This window comes from Malurus melanocephalus, unplaced genomic scaffold, assembly GCF_030028575.1.
Source record: "Malurus melanocephalus ecotype Western Australia unplaced genomic scaffold, MMel_1.1 scaffold_128, whole genome shotgun sequence".
Taxonomy (NCBI): Eukaryota; Metazoa; Chordata; class Aves; order Passeriformes; family Maluridae; genus Malurus; species Malurus melanocephalus.
Genome location: NW_026623360.1, coordinates 1321653 through 1341827, shown reverse-complemented (window position 1 = coordinate 1341827; position 20175 = coordinate 1321653). Strand labels below are relative to the sequence as shown.

At 38.9% G+C, this 20175-nt stretch overlaps 1 protein-coding gene across 1 annotated transcript in view; it reads left to right on the top strand.

The window, feature by feature from the left end:
* ABCC9 (ATP binding cassette subfamily C member 9) overlaps nucleotides 1-20175 on the top strand; it is a 70682-nt gene that overhangs the window by 31744 nt on the left and 18763 nt on the right. The window contains exons 18-31 of the mRNA XM_057370540.1: nucleotides 218-290; nucleotides 2210-2315; nucleotides 3889-3927; nucleotides 7138-7176; nucleotides 9024-9125; nucleotides 10551-10635; nucleotides 11105-11185; nucleotides 12123-12260; nucleotides 12744-12869; nucleotides 14305-14401; nucleotides 15331-15578; nucleotides 16459-16607; nucleotides 17381-17450; nucleotides 18276-18433. Coding sequence (XP_057226523.1) covers nucleotides 218-290; nucleotides 2210-2315; nucleotides 3889-3927; nucleotides 7138-7176; nucleotides 9024-9125; nucleotides 10551-10635; nucleotides 11105-11185; nucleotides 12123-12260; nucleotides 12744-12869; nucleotides 14305-14401; nucleotides 15331-15578; nucleotides 16459-16607; nucleotides 17381-17450; nucleotides 18276-18433 — 1511 coding nt within the window. The remainder of the gene's footprint in view (nucleotides 1-217; nucleotides 291-2209; nucleotides 2316-3888; nucleotides 3928-7137; nucleotides 7177-9023; nucleotides 9126-10550; nucleotides 10636-11104; nucleotides 11186-12122; nucleotides 12261-12743; nucleotides 12870-14304; nucleotides 14402-15330; nucleotides 15579-16458; nucleotides 16608-17380; nucleotides 17451-18275; nucleotides 18434-20175) is intronic.

The following is a 20175-nucleotide window of genomic DNA, read 5'->3' as shown; positions in this document are numbered from 1 at the left end:
TATATATTGTSCACTTACCTGTTCTTATTCACAAACTTTTTGGGGTTTGGCAGTCTTTACAAACTTAGCTTGCTTTTTTTCTGTGTGTGTACAGCCATACCACACCATGTCTACTAATCACAGATTTATTTTATGAACATATTTGATATCTAAATTAAACATTCTATTTTTATCCCTCATGAGTTTAAATATCTGATTTGTGGTAATTGTTTTGCAGGTGACCAATGGATAYTTTTCATGGGGAAGTGGTTTAGCTACATTGTCCAACATCAACATTAGAATCCCAACAGGTAGGATAAAAGCACACCTTCRACATGAAATATATAATGTCAAATTGTTATTAATTCTGCTTCTTGATGTGGTGAGATGCACAAAGCTAGAAATTTAAAATTTTGTAAGTAAAAARTTGAGGTTAAAAGTGTATACAAGGTCATGACCTATATTGTTCACATAGTAATATCATTAGATAAATTATGTGGCTTTTACATATCTGTATGGTTTATGTACTTCTATAATAGCACAAACTAAATTCAAGAGTAAGAATAAGCATGAAATAATGGTTGCAAAAATTTCATTTTAATTTTTAATAAAGGAATTGAAAAAAAAGGAAGAGGGAGAACTCCAGACTCATTCAAACCAAGGGTCCACCTAACTCAGTATATTATTTTCAGCAACATTTATGCATTATACTTTTTCCGCCACTTATCAACATTATAGTCTCCCAGTTCACAATTATTTTTACCCAGAAAATGTAGTTTTTCTGTCAAAAAGTYCTCAGTTATTTTGTCTCTCAATGGATTTCTCTTTGGCAAGCTGAGCTTCYGTAATTCCTTGCATCCTCAATGTCTTTGGCTAGAGATTCCACAGCTTTACAAAACATTGGTTGGTTTTGGAAAATTTACACACCAAGTGTGAAAAGTAGCAACTATTATTTTCAGTTGTTAATAATAATAACAGTTGTTAATAATAATAACAACAATTATTTTTATTTATTATTTTTGTTGTTGTTAATACTGTAAAATTCACAACACCATCTGCTGGCATTTCATGTTATTAAATAGTCTTACGCTTTATTTTTATYTCCTATCAAAGGCTTTGTTTTAAAAGAGAGTATTACTTTAGGTTGATGCCATGTGGTAATTTAGTAATCCCCATGCCTGTATGATTTGTCTCCATGTCATTAAGTGTCCTGTACATGGATGAGCACTTCTTTGTGCTGTSCCAGTGCCACGTATGACACCAGCAGAATGTCCTTGCTCCAAGGAGTTTACAGTCTAAGGCCATGGGTTCACAGGCTGGGTGAGCCAGGGTTTGCCTCCTTTGGAAGGAATAAACCCTTGACTTCCCAGCTGGAGAGAAGCTTAACTGGAAAATTTCCAGTGCCTGAAGTGGGGCTATGACAAAGATGGAGAGAGACTCGTGACAAGGGCCTGGAGTAACAGGACAAGAGGGAATGGCTTCACACTGACAGAGAGGAGATTTACATTGGATATAAGGAAGAAATTTTTCCCTGTGAGGGCGAATGAGGCCCTGGCACAGGTTGCCCAGAGAAGCTGTGGCTGCCACATCCCTGGCAGTGTCCAAGGCCAGGCTGGATGGGGCACTGAGCAACCTGGGATATTGAAAGGTGTCCCTGCCCATGACAGGGGGTGCAATGAGATGATCTTTACGGTTCCTTCCAACTCAAACTTTCTGTGAGTCTATGAAATGCACTGGTCAGCACAATTAGTGAATTCAATCAGTTTATGGGAAGACCTGAGAAGCACTGCTGCCACTGCAGAATGGGGCTGGGGGTTGGAAACGGGAGCAGGGGGGAAGAAGTACAGCAAAGCAGAATAATGGTCTTCTTTCAGTTCATTTATTAGATTGGYCCAAATTTTCATGGAACTCAAGACTGAATAATCACTCCCCACCAAATATCATTTGACTCTAAATAACTTCCATAGAGTAACACAGGCCCAAAAAACAAATGTTAATAGAGGTAAGAGCAGTGGTATCATTCCTTTGGAGATTAGTGYGTTATTGCAATCCATTCATATTTCCGTAGATAAATTAATGCAATATTGGTAATTTATGTAGTGGGTGCTAAAAAAATTAATGAAGCAGTTCAAGTACTCTAGAGCTGAATCTAACTGGGCCTTATGAACTATAACTGCTTTCTTTTTTTCTCTTTTTAAAATGTGCTTTGTTGTTTTTACTATTATCATAGGTCAGATGACAATGATTGTGGGCCAAGTTGGCTGTGGCAAGTCATCACTTCTCCTTGCTATATTGGGAGAGATGCAGACCCTGGAGGGAAAAGTTCACTGGAGCAAGTATGTTTACACAGCTATTAATTGCTGTATTCATTTAAGGAGGAGGTTGAGATTTGCTGTGAGAAATGTAAACTTCATGCCTCAGAACTGCATGTTGAATGATTACCATCACCCAGATCCTCTCTGGAATGCATCACCTGCAAACTCAGGGAGGATTTTTCACTGTTAGGTCATGGTTCAAAGCAGGCAGTGCAGGGTGCCCCAGGAAGGGAAAGATGCTAGGGAAAGAGTCTGATGATTAATATCTAATATATTGGCCTAGCAAATGAYCTGGAAAACAAGCACAGGCTATTCCTTTTACCAAACAGGCTTCAGTACTCTCTRTAGTTGAAGTCAGTGTTATTGTGCTGCTCCTGTACCCAGCAGTGAAAATGTGACAGGCTGGAGCTTCTCCAGGAAAGTGGGATCTGCGGGGTTCCAGCATAAGGGAAAGGTTGTAATTCCCACTCAGAGCTGCTGCTGCTGGCAGAAAATAATGTATTTACATGTGGGCAGTGCTTTCTTCCTTTCCTGGTGTCTGCACAAGCCTCACTTGTGGAGCAGTGTCACTCTTCACTGTCATGCATTCAAAAAGCAGCCTGAGCACATCAAACACCTTAAAAGYAAAGGCTGGGGAAAAGCTGTTTCTGAAAGGAGAAATGCCTGTGAGGTCAGGCCTTGGATTCAGAACCAGTGAATGAGAACTTCTCAGAAAAACTAGAGTGGGGAAGCAAACACTCTTCAAGCCTAAGCAGGGCAGAGACAGTGGAAGTGATGTGCTGTGACACCAAGACTTGTTCTTTCATTTCAAAGAACGGTTCTGTTTCCTTAAAGCTACCAAGCCAAAGTCCTTTCAATTAGCTTTTTGCTGAGAAAGACAGAAATTTGTCACAGAGAGCAATATTTTGTTGCCCCATGCCTTGACTAGGAACCTCCTTTGTCATATTTTTCTTCCAGCAATGTTGTAAACTGGGTGTTTTTTGCTTTTCCTGTGATAGTATCCATKGTATTTTTGCTCTTTAGCTATATTTCACTTTCTGCTGTTCTAAACATGATCTCACTGGAGGAGCAGGTACAGTTGAAGCCAAGGCTAGACTAAATTTAGTTTAATTATATATAAATTTAATCTTTGAAGGAAGAAGACTGTATTAACACAGTTAATTTCTTTGAGACATGTARTGAAAGTTTTTATGCCACAATCAGGCATTGTTTCTCTGAGTAGTTTAAAAAAATTACCAGGAGTAAGTAGAGTCTACCTTAAAATGATTTTCACAATTRATTTTAAAGACGTATTTGCAAAAGACTCAGATTTTTCCTAGTTAAAGATATGAAACCTTGGAGAGGTTAGAAAAMTGAGAAATCTTAGAAACATAATAGAGGCAGCTTATTACATTTTTCTTAATTATGAATTGTGAAAAAAAAGTTTAGTATTGTTCAAGAGATAGGATAATTCTGTCAATTAATTAGCAGGTCCATACATCACTGCATCACCAGACATCTCAGGTTTTAGCAAATGCTTCAGCCTTTTATTTCATTGCACACTGTAACTGATGTAGCTGATGCAAACATGGTTATGTTTTGCTGGTAATTTCAGACTGCCTGGCAGACAGATGAATACAGAAGGATACTTCAGGTATTTAACTAAGTGGATCCTGTATTTTGCAAAACCATAATAAAGGTCCTATTTAYTCTTTCAAGTCCCTTTCCATGTGATTCTCCATGCATGACTAACGCAGCTACTGATGAAATGCAGGCTAGGTGATTCTCCCACAAACTCAGGTGTAACAGCACAGCAGTTGTAAGGATGGAAAAGGTTGCAGCCCCAGTTGTATTGGGACAATCCTGCAAGGCATCACTGGGATTCAAATACCCTATTGCTATGGAGGTTGACTGCAGTGAGGAYTGTGGGTCCTGCTGCCAGGGCTGTCACTGCTTTGGCCTCTCAGGGAAATAAAACAGAGCAGTGTATCTTTCTGTAAAAGATCTTGGCCATGGCAAATCTTATGGGCYGGATCTCAATTTTTCCCACTTACGTGAGACATTCCCCAGAATGTGACAACCTTAGATGTGGAGCTGGGTTTTTGTTTTCCCAGTGGGCAATCAGCTTGAAAGGCTTGTTAGAGACTGATGCATGGGTGCAGTGATTCAGCCAAGCCTGTTTCAGATCTGAGTTATTTATTATTCAGTTATTTATCATTAATCTGTGGGGATTATGCAGAGACATGTATTCCTYTCATGCACATCAAGCCAAACAATCAGAAACATCTTCTCAGACTGCCAAGACGAGAAGGGCTAATTGGAAACCCTTCACTTGCTATGAGGTTTTTTTTTTTTTGTACAATGAAATGGTTTCTGTGCAAGAAGGTTCTTGTATAGTAACCAAAAATCCCAAGAAGCACAAGAACTGTTAAATTGATTTTCACAAATGGCCTCTTCTGTCCTCAAGTATCAAAAAGGAAGTGACAAAAATTAGGAAAAGTCAGTGCTCCCCTCAGAAGGAGTACAATGCTCATCAAAAGATTACAACCACAGGAGCTCATAGAAGCCATGAAGGGCATAATGGGCACTGGAAGGATAAATGATCATCCAGATAAATGTCAGTGGCCAGAATCAGCATAACTATCTGTGCAGCTATGGCAGGGATACCATTAAATTCCTCCAAACTCCTGGATGGAATTTGTGCAGATGCTCAGTCTTCATCTTGCCTCAGATTTCTTGTCCGTATTCACAGAGGAAATGGTTAATTCTGTTGTTACAGTGGTAACTCAGAGACTTTGTACACCTTTATTCTCTTCCCTTTTTACTCTGTAGGATAGGGTCTGGTTGTAGATCTATTACTCTACTTTAAGACATTCACAGTTACCATAAAAGTGTCTAAACTTAACAAGGTTTCTCTTTTCCTTAAAACCTTGATTTTTAAAAATTGAATCTTAATATTCAAAATCCTATTGAAAYGACTAATAATCTRGTTTGGTCTTTCCTACTATTTCAGMCCKGATTTTACCACAACCCATTTTGGGCAATATGTAAATTTTATAGTACAGCTAAAAATCAGTATAAATAGCTACAATTAATGAACTAGAGAAAAAAAAATGCTAATCCCCTCAGGCAAATAAAATACTCTTTTTAGAAATCTCAGGAACTTTAATTTCAGCCAGCCCACTCCATGCCCTGCAATCACATCACTCTGAGATTCAGCAGAGTAATAAAGTAAAAAATCAAATACTTAATCCCTTTGTTTGTGAAGGCTCCAGCTCACTAAAGGTCTTATGTGTGTTTATGGATGGGATTATTGGTGACTGTGGGTTCTCATAGAAATCTCCTTCATAATTTGGGAGAATCAAAGTGTATTTGTCAAGCTAAGCAGGGAATGAAATTTCTAACCAAGGAAAAAGGGTTTAAGAAACCGAGATCCTAAAATTAATCCTCACCCATTCAGATAATCTATTTGYTTATAATGGCAAGCATATTAAATCTAGTATGGAATTGCAAGGAGTCTTGCAGGCTTGTGTCCAGTATTTTTTAAACAGTAGTTCAGAGGGTGTTCCCAAACTTACACTCTTTTCCATTTTAGAGAAGACTGGAAGCTTCTGCTGAATGAGAGACCAYTTAGGGAGGGGCTGTCTGGTTTGAGCCTCGATGTAGGGCTCTCTGACACTTCTGAGATAACCAGCAGGACTCACCTCTGATGCAGTACCTTCTGTGGCAATCGGTGCACAAAGAAAACCCAGACTGTGCATTTTAGGAGGCCTGAATTATCAAAGKCCTCAGGGAGCTGGTGTCCAGCACGGGAAACGACATGTCTCTGTTGTGGCATTTTGGGAAGATGCTTCATACATGAATCTAGCATTACAAATACTCTGCTATTAGAATTTTTATGTCCTTTCTATACTTGGGTGTCCTGCTAATGAATGCAGGTGCATTTACTGGTATCCCAGCAATCAAGCAGTCATTTCTGTTTCAGCTTTAAAGTATTTAATCTGGAGTATTCATAGGTCTGAGAGGATTTGTTTGTTCATGGCTTTTTTTTTTTTTTTTTTTTTTTTTTTTTTTTTTTAATCAGGAAAATAATATTTTAGCATAAATTTTCTACCCCCCTTCCAATGCCTATTTCTATTTACCTGGTATAATCTTTTTTAGATTTTACACTTTGCAGTGATGCATCACCATGCCTGGAATGAGCATCATCGCTGGTCCAAAACTGCTTTCCATGCCATTCCAGGCCCTTGGCACTGTTAATAAGTCACTTAACAGAGGGAGCAATCATTCATGTCCTTACTGCCATTGAATGCTCYTCAGAATGTATTTCTTAAGGGTATGATCCTTAAGAAGTGGAGGATGATAAGAAACACCTACATGGGGTAGTGCTGTGCACAGCTTTTTGCAGCCTTRGTGCTACAAAGAGATTTAAAATCTGTTCTGATCCTACAGTGTATCTGCAAAGCTTATCTTTACTACGGGGGAGATCTGACATTAATTAACAGCTTCTGCAGGTCATTGCCAGAACTGTGTGGAGAAGCTAACTTACTGCTTTCCAGGCAATATTAATAATTTAATTGTTCATAGTTTTTATGATACAATTTTCATCTTTGATACATTTTCTAACAACATAATTTGCCTGTTTAGCCACTATGCCTTATAGATAAGAAACTGTCACATTTAGAAAAGTGTTGTGCTTTTGCTTAGACCTAGTTTGTTTTCCCTTCAAAAACAAAAACAACCCAAACTAATGTTCAGTTCTTAAAACATGTACTTAACTTCAGAGTCACTGTATGTAAAACTAGCACAAAATGTTATTCTTTTTATTTCCTGCTTACTAAATGTCATTTACCATAACTTACAGTGTAAATGAAAATGAACCTTCTTTTGAAGCATCTAGAAGGTATTATTTCTTTTCTAATGTATCATAAAACACTCATTAATTTCTTCAGGATTWCCCCAAATCCTCATCTTTGTGCTCTTAAGCCATCTCTGTATTTCCTCACCATGCTGATAATTGTTTACYGTGGGATTAATTGATAGATTGTGCAAATCCTGTGGATCCCAAATTTCTCCAGACAGTGTTCCACTATCTCTGTCTTGTCTGAAAGATGCTCAGCTCCCACCTGACCTCAGTGGGAGTTCAGTGTGCTCATTGTCAGGCAAGCCAGGGTCTCTGGGTAGGAGGCGTCATGAGGTGTCTCCTCCCACTGTTTTTGAGTTTTCTGCCTTGTGCTGGTTCCCTGGTGGAGCAGGGCACAGAGGGAGCCAGCTCAGCTCCAGCTGAAGCCAAGCAGGGACTCCACCCCTGGCTCCAGGTTTAAAAGAAGGACAAGCTCAACTAAAAGCTTGTCGTAAATGACAGAGGGGTAGTGACACACAGAGCTGGGGTTGGGAGCCACACCATGATTTGCCGCCCCATAATCTTGAGGACATATTTCATCCAAGTGTGTATGAACAGCTAAAACTCCTGGGAGTTTTAGGATACTGCTGGCAGCTTCTAACTGGCTGTTTCTCCTGCCCTAGCACCCTCTCTCTCCATAGTAAATCCTACATCCTTACAGCTGAAGCCAACCAAATGTTTTGCTGGAAGCWATACCATCATAGAGACTGAGAAGGAATCTAACTGTGGCCTTCCAGAACCTGCAGAGAGCCTAYAAGAAAGATGGAGAGGGRCTCTTTACAAGGGSCTGGAGTGCCAGGACAAAGAGGAATGGCTTCACACTGACAGAAGGGAGGTTTAGATGGGGTGTTAGCAAAAAATTCTTTATTGTAAGTATGGTGAGGCCCTGGCACTGGTCACTCAGAGAATTTGTGGATGCCCATCCCTGGAAGCCTTCAAGGATGTGGCTCTGAGTAACCTGGTCTRGTGGAAGGTGTCCCTGTGCATGGCARGGGATGGAACAAGATGATCYTTAAGGTYCCTTTCAACCMAAACCTTTCCATAATTCTATAATGAGTGTTCAGATCCRTGAGCTGGTATTAGTTCACTCCTTCTTCCTCACATGATCTTGGGCAACTCAGAAAATATCTGAAATTGCATGATTGTTTTTTCTGCTGTACCTTGGCAAAACAGCCAAAAGTAAAGAACAGTCATATCCCTATTGACACATGTCATTATGTATGACAGGTCTAATGTATGTCTAATAAATCCTCAGGAGGCTGCACTGATTCCTTCCCAATCTGTATTAAACTGCTCCATTTTCCAATATCATTGTGGATCTAATAGACTGAAAGGAAAAAAAAAAAAGAGTTCAGTGAGAAAAAAAGTATTTTATATATATGGCCACATAAAATAACCTAAAACTTCAGAAAGCARCAAATCAAGTGTACTGATGACATTTGAACAGGGCTTTTTCACTTCCCTGTTCTGATGTTAGAAAAAATAATGAAATAAGTATTCCTGTGAGAAGTTAATATTTCTTGTTATTATTTATAATTTACCTTTGGATTTAAATTGCATTTACTAGCTTGAGGAAGGTACCAGCCATTTATAGTAGAATAGAATACAACCCAGATTTTGTAGATCTGGTGTAGATTTTGCCAGCAGGGGAGAGAGTGGGTGCTGTTCTAACAAAACCATCTAATTTAAAACTCTTCCCTTCACTTTGGTAACAGTTGTTTTGCTCATGTGTTTCCTTGTATTTTTCTGAATGCACATTCATGAAATTAACTTTAAAAACCCTAATTCTCAGACATTTCATCATGTGGGGGCTTTGATTCTTACTAAAGGTCTGTGTYTGTCTGCAGTAGGAACAGGTACTCTGTGGCTTATGCAGCTCAGAAGCCGTGGCTGCTCAATGCCACCGTGGAGGAGAACATCATCTTTGGCAGCCCCTTTAACAAGCAGAGGTAAATATCCACGTCCTTGCAAAAACACCTGGCAACTCCTTTTAAAGAGGGCTTTTTGGTATCTACTGGGGGAAGTTTGTAGATTCTGGAGGATATCAATCTGTGCACGTTAACCCTGGGGTGGATTTTGCTGACCTGCCTTTGTTCATCTCAGAGGAAGGTTTCTGGTTCAAGTTAACCCKGAGGTAGATTTATCTGACCTGACTTTATTCACCTCAGAGGAAAGTTTTTGGTTCAAGTTAGTGTTTCAAGGCTGCTCCTCTAACCAAAGCATGTGTCCAAGATGTTTGTGAGAAATCCCTCAGTGGCTCTCCATGGGATACAGCTGAAGCCATATGTGTCATTTCCAAAGTGAGATGAATAGTCTCCATCTTTGGAGACTATTGATGTATTTTTCTTTTGTTTAATGGACCCTGAGGTTGCCAGAGGACTCTGGAAATAGGAATTCTAGGCGTTTCCACTGAGTTTATDTGCTAATCCTGCTGGGATTGAGCTACTGGAGCAGCCACTTCCCAAAAAATGGTGCAAGTATGAAGATGGGATGCCTTGAGGGAACGGCCTTAGTTCTTCCTTTAGAAATACAGGAGAAGGGAGTGTGAAAGTTGAGGTGCACAGCTTCTGTTGTGCCTATACAGCACTTGCTTCTTGCTTCCTTCCAAAAGGCCAATTAACAAATGTGGAAAAAGTGACTGGACTTGAGAAAAACAAACGGCTGATATTTTCAAAGACAGCATTCTGTCTTCCATTATCAAAAAATATATCCGATTCCTCTCAGTCTGTCCTGTATTAAGAAGTTTGACTCCATTCTGACTTGATAAAACTTAGCCATGACCAAATGCCTTGAAATCCAGAAAAGCACTAAAATTTCTGATTCTTCAGCCACTGCATCCATCACGTGATTCGAAAGGGCAAGGCTGAGTTTTATCACTCAAATAGTCTGATCCCAGYTGCTCATCAGCAGATTACCTGCCACAGACCCAGAAACACCTCAAGAAAATTTCAAAATTTTGCARGTGCTTTGCTGGTTCTGGCAAGATCAGAAAAACCATAAGGATCCTTTGTCCAGTACTAAAACCCCCAAGTAAATGAAAGGCACCTAACGTGGGAAGAATGAAATCTCAGTGGAAATAGCTTCAAACAGTCCAAAGTCCAAGAAAATAACTCCATGACTGGGAGGAACATAATAATTCACATAATTAAATCTTTAAAAAGCAGTTTTACCAATAAAGACCTCTAATAAATATGTAATTTTTTTTACAGTGCTCCATGATTATTTCTGGGTAATCATTTTGTCCTACTTATTTTTGCAATTATCCAGCCATCCCAGATCCATAGAAACTTCGTAGTGACATCTCACTGGAGATTTTTGTGTTAGCAGAGTGARTGGCTGGGTAAATAATTGCAATGACCATGTTGTTTTTRCAGGTACAAGGCTGTTACAGATGCCTGTTCCCTGCAGCCTGACATTGACTTACTGCCATTTGGTGACCAGACAGAAATTGGAGAAAGGGTAAATAATCTGAATATTTTAATCTCTGYTTGGCCTTTGTATTAAGAAGACACTCCCTGATGTCAGTTCTAGTCTGCATTGGGCTGCCAGACTGGTAAATAACTGTAATTCACCAAGCGTTATCACGAAAAAAAGTTAAAAACTGTGTCTTCTCCTGTTTTTCAAATTGGATTTCTTGACCAAAGTCTCCTGTATTTTGCTTGCAGAATTTGATGCTAGTATTGGTGACATTTTTCAATCTAAAAAGCCTACTGTGGTCAGAGCRGCTCTTCATAATTTACACTTACCCGTGAATAATACTTTTTCTTCTGATRTTATGTGAGAATTATGCTTGTTTATCACTGTAATTTGCATTTTAATGAAGTTTTTAAATTTTTTAACTCTGTAATTGTAAAAAAATCAGATTTCTGAAGGTGTACCATAATGTTTATTCATAGATGCCTATTTCTGATCCTTTTTACTCCATTAGGGRATTAATTTAAGTGGAGGCCAACGACAGAGAATCTGTGTAGCTCGAGCTCTCTATCAGAACACCAACATTGTCTTCTTGGTAAGATTTTTCTTTTTTACATGGAGCATGGAAAGTTAGTGCTAAAACTGTAATTCCATGTATTTAATTTAGATTCAGAAGAGTTATAKGGAATTGTATTCAACTCCAAATCCAAGTTACAGAAGTAGGAAATAAACATCCATCAGAGGCAGCATCAGAACATACTAGGAGACTGATGAACGTGGGATTTCCTGCACAGAATAACACTGGAAGAGTGAAACAGATCATCTTAACTTCTSCTTGCTCTCAGTGGTGACCAGCTATCAGCATAGTCCCAAAGAAATCAGCAGCACCAGAATGAACAGAACCGAGGGCTCAGCACCCTCCTGCAGAGTGCTGTGGAGTTCAGCAGACTTTCCCTTCTCTGTTTTTAATTTCAAGGCTTGACAGAAATTTCAGGAGACTACTGCTCACGAAGGGGCTGTTTGATCCACTTCAAAATTAAGAAGAGATTTCTTGAAGAGAAAGTGTTTGCATATGAATGTCCTTATCTGATTGTTGCAGTATTTCAACCACACTCACTAAAAGTGAAGACCAAGYACTTTTGTAGTTTAGTCTGGAGGAAATTAGAAGAATTGCTAACTGTGCTTTAATTTTTCTTTGCCAGTTGCACATCAAAATTGGGCCCAAGCTTGGCTTTGGATCCTGATATTTTCAAATTTGGAAGGGAAATTTCAGTTCTGGTGTTCCTGCATTGTTTCAGTGTGGCACCAGCACAGTGCACAGTTAGACACAAAAAACATTGCTATGAACTGAAGAGCCATGGATTCCATTTCACTGTTTTGTAGTGTAACCCTCTGRCTGGTCTGAGTCAGTACACAGGGATAAAACATTAGTAAAGGCAGATGCTTTCTATTTAAAAAATACTATTTTAGCAATAAACCTCACTTTTGTTAGATATTCTAATAATTTTTAATTTGATTTGATTTGATTGCAGGATGACCCATTCTCTGCACTGGACATTCACTTAAGTGATCACTTAATGCAGGAAGGGATTTTGAAGTTTTTGCAGGAAGACAAGAGGACTCTTGTTCTGGTGACACATAAATTACAATATCTGCCACATGCTGACTGGGTAAGAGAAGAGGTACCAGGGAAAATTTGCTAAGGATGAATGTACACTTGAAGTTAACACTATAACATTTAATAGGATGATTACTTTTCTTTGCAATGGAGTCCCTCCTYAATTCCATATGCCATGTGGCTACTGCCACTTTAACACAGATTTAATAGTGGAAGAGCTATTTTATTATTACATTAGTCAAGTAATTTTTTTTTAATTGAAAGGCCTGGAAAATTTTGATTTAATTGCAAATATGTCTACTCATTAGTATATCTTTTCTATGCTTTTTACCAGAGCAGGATAGTGTGACTTACAGGAGTTTCAGTTTAGGAGCTGTGCCAGCAAACTTAAGAAGTTATGAATAAAATATTGAATAAAGTGAAGACAGACATTTGCRTAATTTTTAGTTTCACTGATGGTGAGACATGTCTTGTAGGATCCAGGCCAGTGACTATGGTATCTGTGTCATTGAGTGCTGTGTGCTTTCTCCCCTAGATCATAGCAATGAAGGATGGAATGGTGCTTAGAGAAGGGACGCTGAAGGATATCCAAAACAAGGATGTTGAGCTATATGAACACTGGAAAACTCTGATGAATCGCCAAGATCAAGAATTGGAAAAGGTAAATAGGAGCAATCGGGCCAGGATGACTTTTCTGCAAAGGAACATCTGTCATATAATTTTATAAAAACCCAAACCATGTCTGAAGAAAGTCTTAAACTTGACTTTAGAGCAAAACCACATGACCGATAAGGAGTTTTAGGGGCTGGAACAGATTGTCCAGGAAGTGTGAGGTATATCTGTCACGGGTGGTTTCTGAGGATATCTTAGCCAAACAACCCTTTGAAATGTGGTGCACAACTGATTCTTTGGTGGGGTAAGGGTTGGACCAAGAAACTTCCTGCGGTATCTCTTAGCCTTTTATTCTGTTATTGCCATGACCATTTAGGAGTCTCTAAAGAATATTTTAAAAATTTGTATCATTCCCAAAGAGAGGGAATGGAAGAATGGCAGAAAGAGAGAGGGAAGAAAGTCGACAAAGCTATTGTCTCGGTTTGAGACAATGTTTTCAGTGAGAAATGTTACAGAGTAAATATTTCCTCTGAAGTGAAAAATTTGATAACCTTTTCCCACCAATATGAAATAGATGTTTGGGCAAAAGTTAAGAGAAAAAAAGTAGTTTATTAACAAAACACAATGCCCACAGGACACAGATAAAAAGTAACTGTTAGATATTTAAAACTCAGGAACACACATGGCCCCTTCCCACCATAACCGCTTGACCACGTGGTATGGAAAAAAAGATGGCAGCTCCCATCCCCGGGAAAAAGGAAACAAAAGGAAAAAAACCCCATGTGGCTGCTCTGGCAACAGTGGAAAAAACCTTGATTTTAGTCCTTTTCCTCACTGTGGATGAAACAGAGGGCTCATGTGTTTTTCTATCACCGGCTTGGCTTCTTCTGGAGTCCGGGACGAGATGGAGCAGCGCGGCTTCTCCCTGCTGCTCGCTGAATTGCTCCAGAAGCAAAATCACACGAGTCGTAGAAAAGGGTGGCGGTCCAAGGAGAGCTGTCTGCCCAATCAACAAACTGGAACTAGCTAAACGGTAACCATGCAACTCTGCTACATGCAGTGAGCAAGGACCTCCTGCAGTGCTGAGCTGCGCTCAAAACCCCATGAGCTGAGCTCCAAAAGCAAACTGCTGCATGGCAGCTTCGGCTTTTAAACTGCCCACACTGCCCCTGCCCCTTCTTCCGGGTCAGATTTAAAGGCGCAGGCACCTTTTGGGCATACAAGCCAATGCAATATAGGAATACAGGATTGGCACAAAATCAACCCAAGACGGCTGTATTTTCTGAAATTTAAATTGAAAGATACTGTGTTTTTCCATTTCCTAAGTTAAATGATCCTCATAAAATGTCTTTGAGGCTACTGCAGGTGCTACTACAATTGGTGTACAGCTAAGCTCTCAAATTAATAAATGATCTCTCAAATTAATAAAACTTATTATTTATTAATAAATAATAATAATAATAATAATAATGTAACTGTTTCAGGATATGGAAGCTGACCAGACTACTCTTGAAAGAAAAACCCTTAGAAGGGCCATGTACCCCAGAGAATCCAAGTCACAACTGGAAGATGAAGATGAAGGTTTGTTTTACTATTTTACTCTATTTACTACCATGTTTCATTGCCTTTCCACTTTTATAGCTGGCAGTTCTTAGCAGCAAAATRTGAAGATGTTGAGGACATCTTGGTAATAATAGTGGAAAGTCCAACATTTTGACCTGTTTACAACACATCTTGTTTGAGGGCTTCTCCACATATTTCCCTAAATCTTGTGCAGGGATAAGGGTGTACAAAACCAAGTTAAKTTCTTTGCTAACTCACACTGTCTGGAGTTATTAAGGGATGAGATAGAAGTAAAGCAACAGAAAGAAAGAATTGTAAACAAAACAAATTGCGGTATCTGTCAAGAGCATGTCAACATTTCCCTTCGTCACGTGCTGCCTGCAGGGCTGTGAGATATATATTTTTATGATCTAGAAAAAAAAAATCATGTTTATACACCTCTGGAATATTTATTTTCCATAGCAGAAGTCTTCCACCAGTTGTGTTTCAGTAGAATGTGATCAATTATCATTTTAGTACTCTTGATTGAAGGGAGAATTGAACTTCTTCATGCCAACAGATTTTGAAGCATTTTGATGGAAAGGTTTGGAGGGTTTTCTGCAATCTTCTAAATTGCTCTGCTAGCTGTATATTAAAAGATGCTGAACAGGTTGGGAAAGGCTTGGTGTCTGCTACAAATAGTAAGGAAAACTTGACTTAAAAAAATTTTTAATACCAAAACTGGGACAAGTCAAAGACTGGCAATCTATAGAATTGTTTAAACAGCATAGGGCAAGTCTTATGCAAATATGTCTGAAATGTTTGCTGTTCTTAAATGACAAATTGAATTCTGACTTTAAAATTTAAATTCAAAGCAGAAGGAAAAAAACCCCCAACAAATCCAGTAAAACTAGGTTTAATTCTTAGTATTGAATCTGAGCTAACTTGATCAAATGTCTGAGTCACAGAGGAGGAAGAGGAAGAAGATGAAGATGACAACATGTCAACTGTCTTGAGGCTCAGGACAAAGATGCCATGGAAAACCTGTTGGAGATATCTGACCTCTGGGGGATTTTTCTTGCTCTTTCTGATGATTTTCTCCAAGCTGTTGAAACACTCAGTTATCGTGGCCATAGATTACTGGCTTGCTATGTGGACATCCATGGACAATGTAAATGAAGCCAGGAATGCTACTGAGGWTAAGAGCAACGGGAAGGTGAGTGAGTTCTTGGAGCTTGACAGAGAAAAAATGAAAGAAAACATGTTTTAAAGCAATTATTTGCTGGAAGCCAGCTAGATTTAAAGAACAGGTAGATTATTATATAGGATGGAYGAATTCTTAATGTTAAAAGAAGAYCAATTCAAATTTTATCAATMTTTTTGAACATGCAAAACTGRAACAGAAGCACATTTGAGGGTAGAAAATTAASTGAACTTTCAAAGGAAGGAACGTCATACTAAACTTTTCCATCTGGATTTTATAACTGGTCTGCTAAGTCAATGACCCCACTTTCCTTAGTACTGGCCATCGAGTAGTGTCCTGCCAGAAAAAAAAATAATTGAAGTTTTCAATTGTCTTGCTTTAGTGCAATCTGCTTACAGCTGCTGTAAATCTGACTCACATACAATATCTCACTGAAACCCACTTACTAAAGTTTCAAAAGGCTGAAATGTGTTATGACCCTGGCAGATCAGTCAGGATTTGCTCTGGGAATTTTATGATGCTTGAACTTAATWAAGTGGAACTTTCCAACATCTCTCAAATGCTTTAATGCTTGAGGGGCTCTACTTGGGTTCTCAATTTCTTGGCTAACAATCCTTTGCATGTGTCCACAAAGTCAATCTTCACAGTTTTAAGAACTGTCATTTCAAAGTCTTGAGGTGTCTGAGAACTGCCACAACTTCTAATTACGTTAATTTAATGAATTGCAGTTCCATCCTAGTTCTTTTTTTTTTTTTCCCAAAGATGGTATATAGTTATATAATATAAGAGATGTGATGTACTAGCTGATTGGTACCACTACCTTGGGAACTTCCTAACAGGAAAGAGAAAAAAGTGTTTTTTTCTAGGATTGATGTMTTTGTCATTCTATTAGACTTACCATGTAGCTGTCTTCAGCATCCTCTCTGGAGCTGGGATTGTCCTTTGCCTCATCACGTCCTTGACTGTGGAGTGGATGGGCCTCACAGCAGCCAAGAACCTACACCACAATCTCCTCAACAAGATCATCCTTGGACCAATCAGGTGCAGTAAAAATTATGTCCCTCAAAAGCTACATGGTCAAAACCTGTCCTCTTTGTAACTGCAAGRGTGCTCCTATGAAAAGCTCTTGTATCAGACCTGTTTTTCTTCAAGGCCTCAAAAAGTGAAAATAATTAGTGAGGTAATCATGGTGGGGAAACATTCCATGAGGGAACAGGTGAAATTTTGCCCTTGTTTTTCATCTGGTTGAAATGTGTCAGAAAGCTGGAAGCCCTTCAAGGCTGGGGGGTCAAGGAGAGCTCTGAGGGCAGTTCAGGCTCCAGGACACCAAGTTCCAGCGCTGAGCAATGGTCATGGAGTCAAACCATGTGGACACCAGGGCTTCTGGTGTTCACAATACCCAGGGTCTCACAGGCAGTAGGATGGCCAAAAGGATGCCTGAATGACGAATAAAGCTATCACAGTGCTTCCATGAAACATCTGGGGTTGGTGCCCATTAGAAGGAAGCTGAGTAGCAGCCAGGGACAGGCTGTGATCTTTGCAAGGGATCTTAAATTCTGATGGAGCAAGAAAGAAAGAACAGGACACGAGACCGCAGGTTTTTGGAAGAGRAGACAAATTTTTTTCAGGGGAAAATGCCAAAAGAAGCATTTAGACAGTCAGGATGAAGATAAGATGAGCTGGTATGTTATTCATATTTACTGCTTGGCTTTAGAAAATGGCTGTACACAGCTCTGTGTTCTGTCTGACTGGACTTTTAAACCAAAACTGGAAATCCTTTATGGGTAACTTTTGAGTTTTAATTTGTCTAACAGGTTCTTCGATATGACTCCACTGGGTCTGATTCTAAATCGCTTCTCTGCTGATACAAATATCATTGATCAGGTAGATGTATCAATATCTTCTGTTTCATTACCTTGGCTCTGCAAATTTTCACTTAGTTACTGAATAAAACGATGTATTAAAATAATCAGTMGAGGAAGGCATAGGAAAACCAGGCTCTGGGAATGATAATAAGGACACTCAAAGTAAAAAGTACACTCRTTTGTAGTAATGAGGGCAGGAAATCATTAAAGTAAACATAGTGGGACATGATGGCTCTGAATTTCTTCATATGCAGACTGGTTGCTTYTGTTGGAAGATCTGGATTAAGAAAACATCAGATTTTGGGCTCAAAACAGAGTAGGAAAAAGAGTAGCATATAACAACTTTGAATATCTGGGAGTAGATGTGACAAACAAATGTTCTACCCTGGCTGCTGCATATGTGGATTTAGAGCATTCAGGGAGGGGAAGGGCTGCTTTCCCTGGGGCTGTGCATTAAAATTCTTGGATGAACAATAATCCTGAATGTAATTGATGCAAATGTGGAAGGAAAATTATGAGGCTTTGAGATAGAGCATTCTATTTCTCTGATCTGTAGGACATCAAGAACAATTTTCTCTTCCTTGCCTGTTACATAAATGAGGTGGAAATGACTCCTATTTCCCCATGATCTTTGAAACTCTGGCCTTTATTAAAAAAAAACACCGTAAATCTCTGTACATTTAGTTATGAGACACACAGAAACATAAAAGCTCCTGATATTAGGAGAATATAAACAAGTGCACAGTGGTATCATTCCACTKTTCCTGCAGCCCTCTCTAGGAAAGGGCTTTTAGTGGTACTACCAGGGATTTTTCCCTCATGGATGTTTTTCATTTCTCTCCAGCACATCCCTCCCACKCTGGAGTCTCTGACCCGCTCCACCTTGCTCTGCCTGTCAGCCATTGGGATGATCTCCTAYGCCACTCCATGGTTCCTTGTGGCCCTTGTGCCTCTGGGCATAGCATTTTATTTCATCCAGAAATACTTCAGGGTCGCTTCCAAGTACGTATTCAAGAGCTGTCCTTAAAGTTTCCTCCGTAAAATATTGCAGGTAATGAGTGTGATGGAATGTGAGGTTGCAGGAGCCAGTACATGGGGGAAATGGCTGTGGCATCCTGCTTTGACCCTGAGCCATGAGTTTGAGACATGCATTGGAGGATATTTCTAACTGTCTACAAATGGAGTATTTGGGGAAGTAACACCAATTGCATCAATTTTTTTGGCTCTAGAATCAGATGAGCATGAAGTTTGTTAATCAATTGAGCATCTGGTCAAAGCTCCTCTTTGCCCTTTTGAGGGTTGGTAGAGAATAGGAGAATAGGAAAATTACTTCCTGGATTAACATCATTCATGGCTTGTCCTTCATATTGGGGAAAGAAGCTCCAMAGAAAGTAATTTCCACTGCACAGTGTTTCATATTCAGGGTGATCTGGCTGGGTGTAAAGAGTACAATTTTTCAGCAACAGGAGTGTCACACTTCTAGTGTTAAATTCATTCTACAATTTAGTAAAACAACTTCAGCAAGCCATTTGAAGCTTTTTTCTTAAATTCATTGCTCTTTTGTTATCAGCCAGAATTTTCCAAGAAGATTTATTTATAAGCAAACTTTGTAATCAGAATTCACAAACCAGAAAWGTTTAAATCTGAAATAATTTGCTTAACTTCCCTGAGATTTTTCAAACACCTTGTTCTTGCCAAGCCTCTAAACTGCAAAGGTCCATACTGAAGCTGTATGTGGCAGTACACCAGGTCTCAAGGTGGCTGAAGGATCAGGAGAGCTGGTTTTCACTCTTAAATTATTCTGTTTAATTAAACTCTTTAAAATCACTTGTGAGGCATTCAGGGTCGACTTGTGTTCTTTCGAGGCACAATAGAGATTAAAACATCCAGTTTATTTTCCTAAAAATTAGTCTTTGRAAATTTAGGATGAAGGAATAGCTTCAACCAGTATTTATAACTTATTTGATTGCAGTCCTTTGCAGGCATATAAACCTCACTAATTTTTAGAAATGCAAATATTTACAGTATTTCTTGCAGCACTATGATTCTTTGTTGTATTTTCCATTACATCTTTCAAAAACTTCTGAGTATTTTCCACCATAAATTTGAAAGATGTTTATCATCAAAACATCATCAGCATATTCAGTTCTATGCACTACAACATTCAGCATCATTGAGCAGTTGTTTCTCCTGGCCTATATTATACAGTGTGCAAACTTAATAGGAATTTGATAACGAGTTTTAATCTCTAATGATCTGGACTCTCTTCTGTTTGTACAACTGGCTGCTATGCCAATGGAAGACTGTTACAGAAAGATGTATTTTTTTTTTCTGTGGTTTGGAAAGCATTCCTGTTTCAGAAGACTGGAACTTTTTGGATTTAAATGTTGTTGTTCCATACAGGTCTTGGCAGTGCCATTGCTGAGTAATTAAGGAAATTTATCTTTCATATTATTTCTCTGTCAATGCTGTCTCTGTTACAACCAATGTTAACAGTACAAAGAGAAGATCTGCTATCGTCTGTTATATTTTACTTTCAGCATGTTGTGGTACTTCCAGATATGGAAAATGAGGCAAGATTTTCGTGGAAAGACAGGGTTTTTTTGTTAGGCCGGCTGTTACAGATGCCATAAAATGTACAAACTTACTGATACTTCGACCCTGTTATATACCTGMCTTAAGAGTCACAAAGGGTTCTAAATTTAAGTTAATTTTATTAATAAATCTGAATGTATGAGAATAAA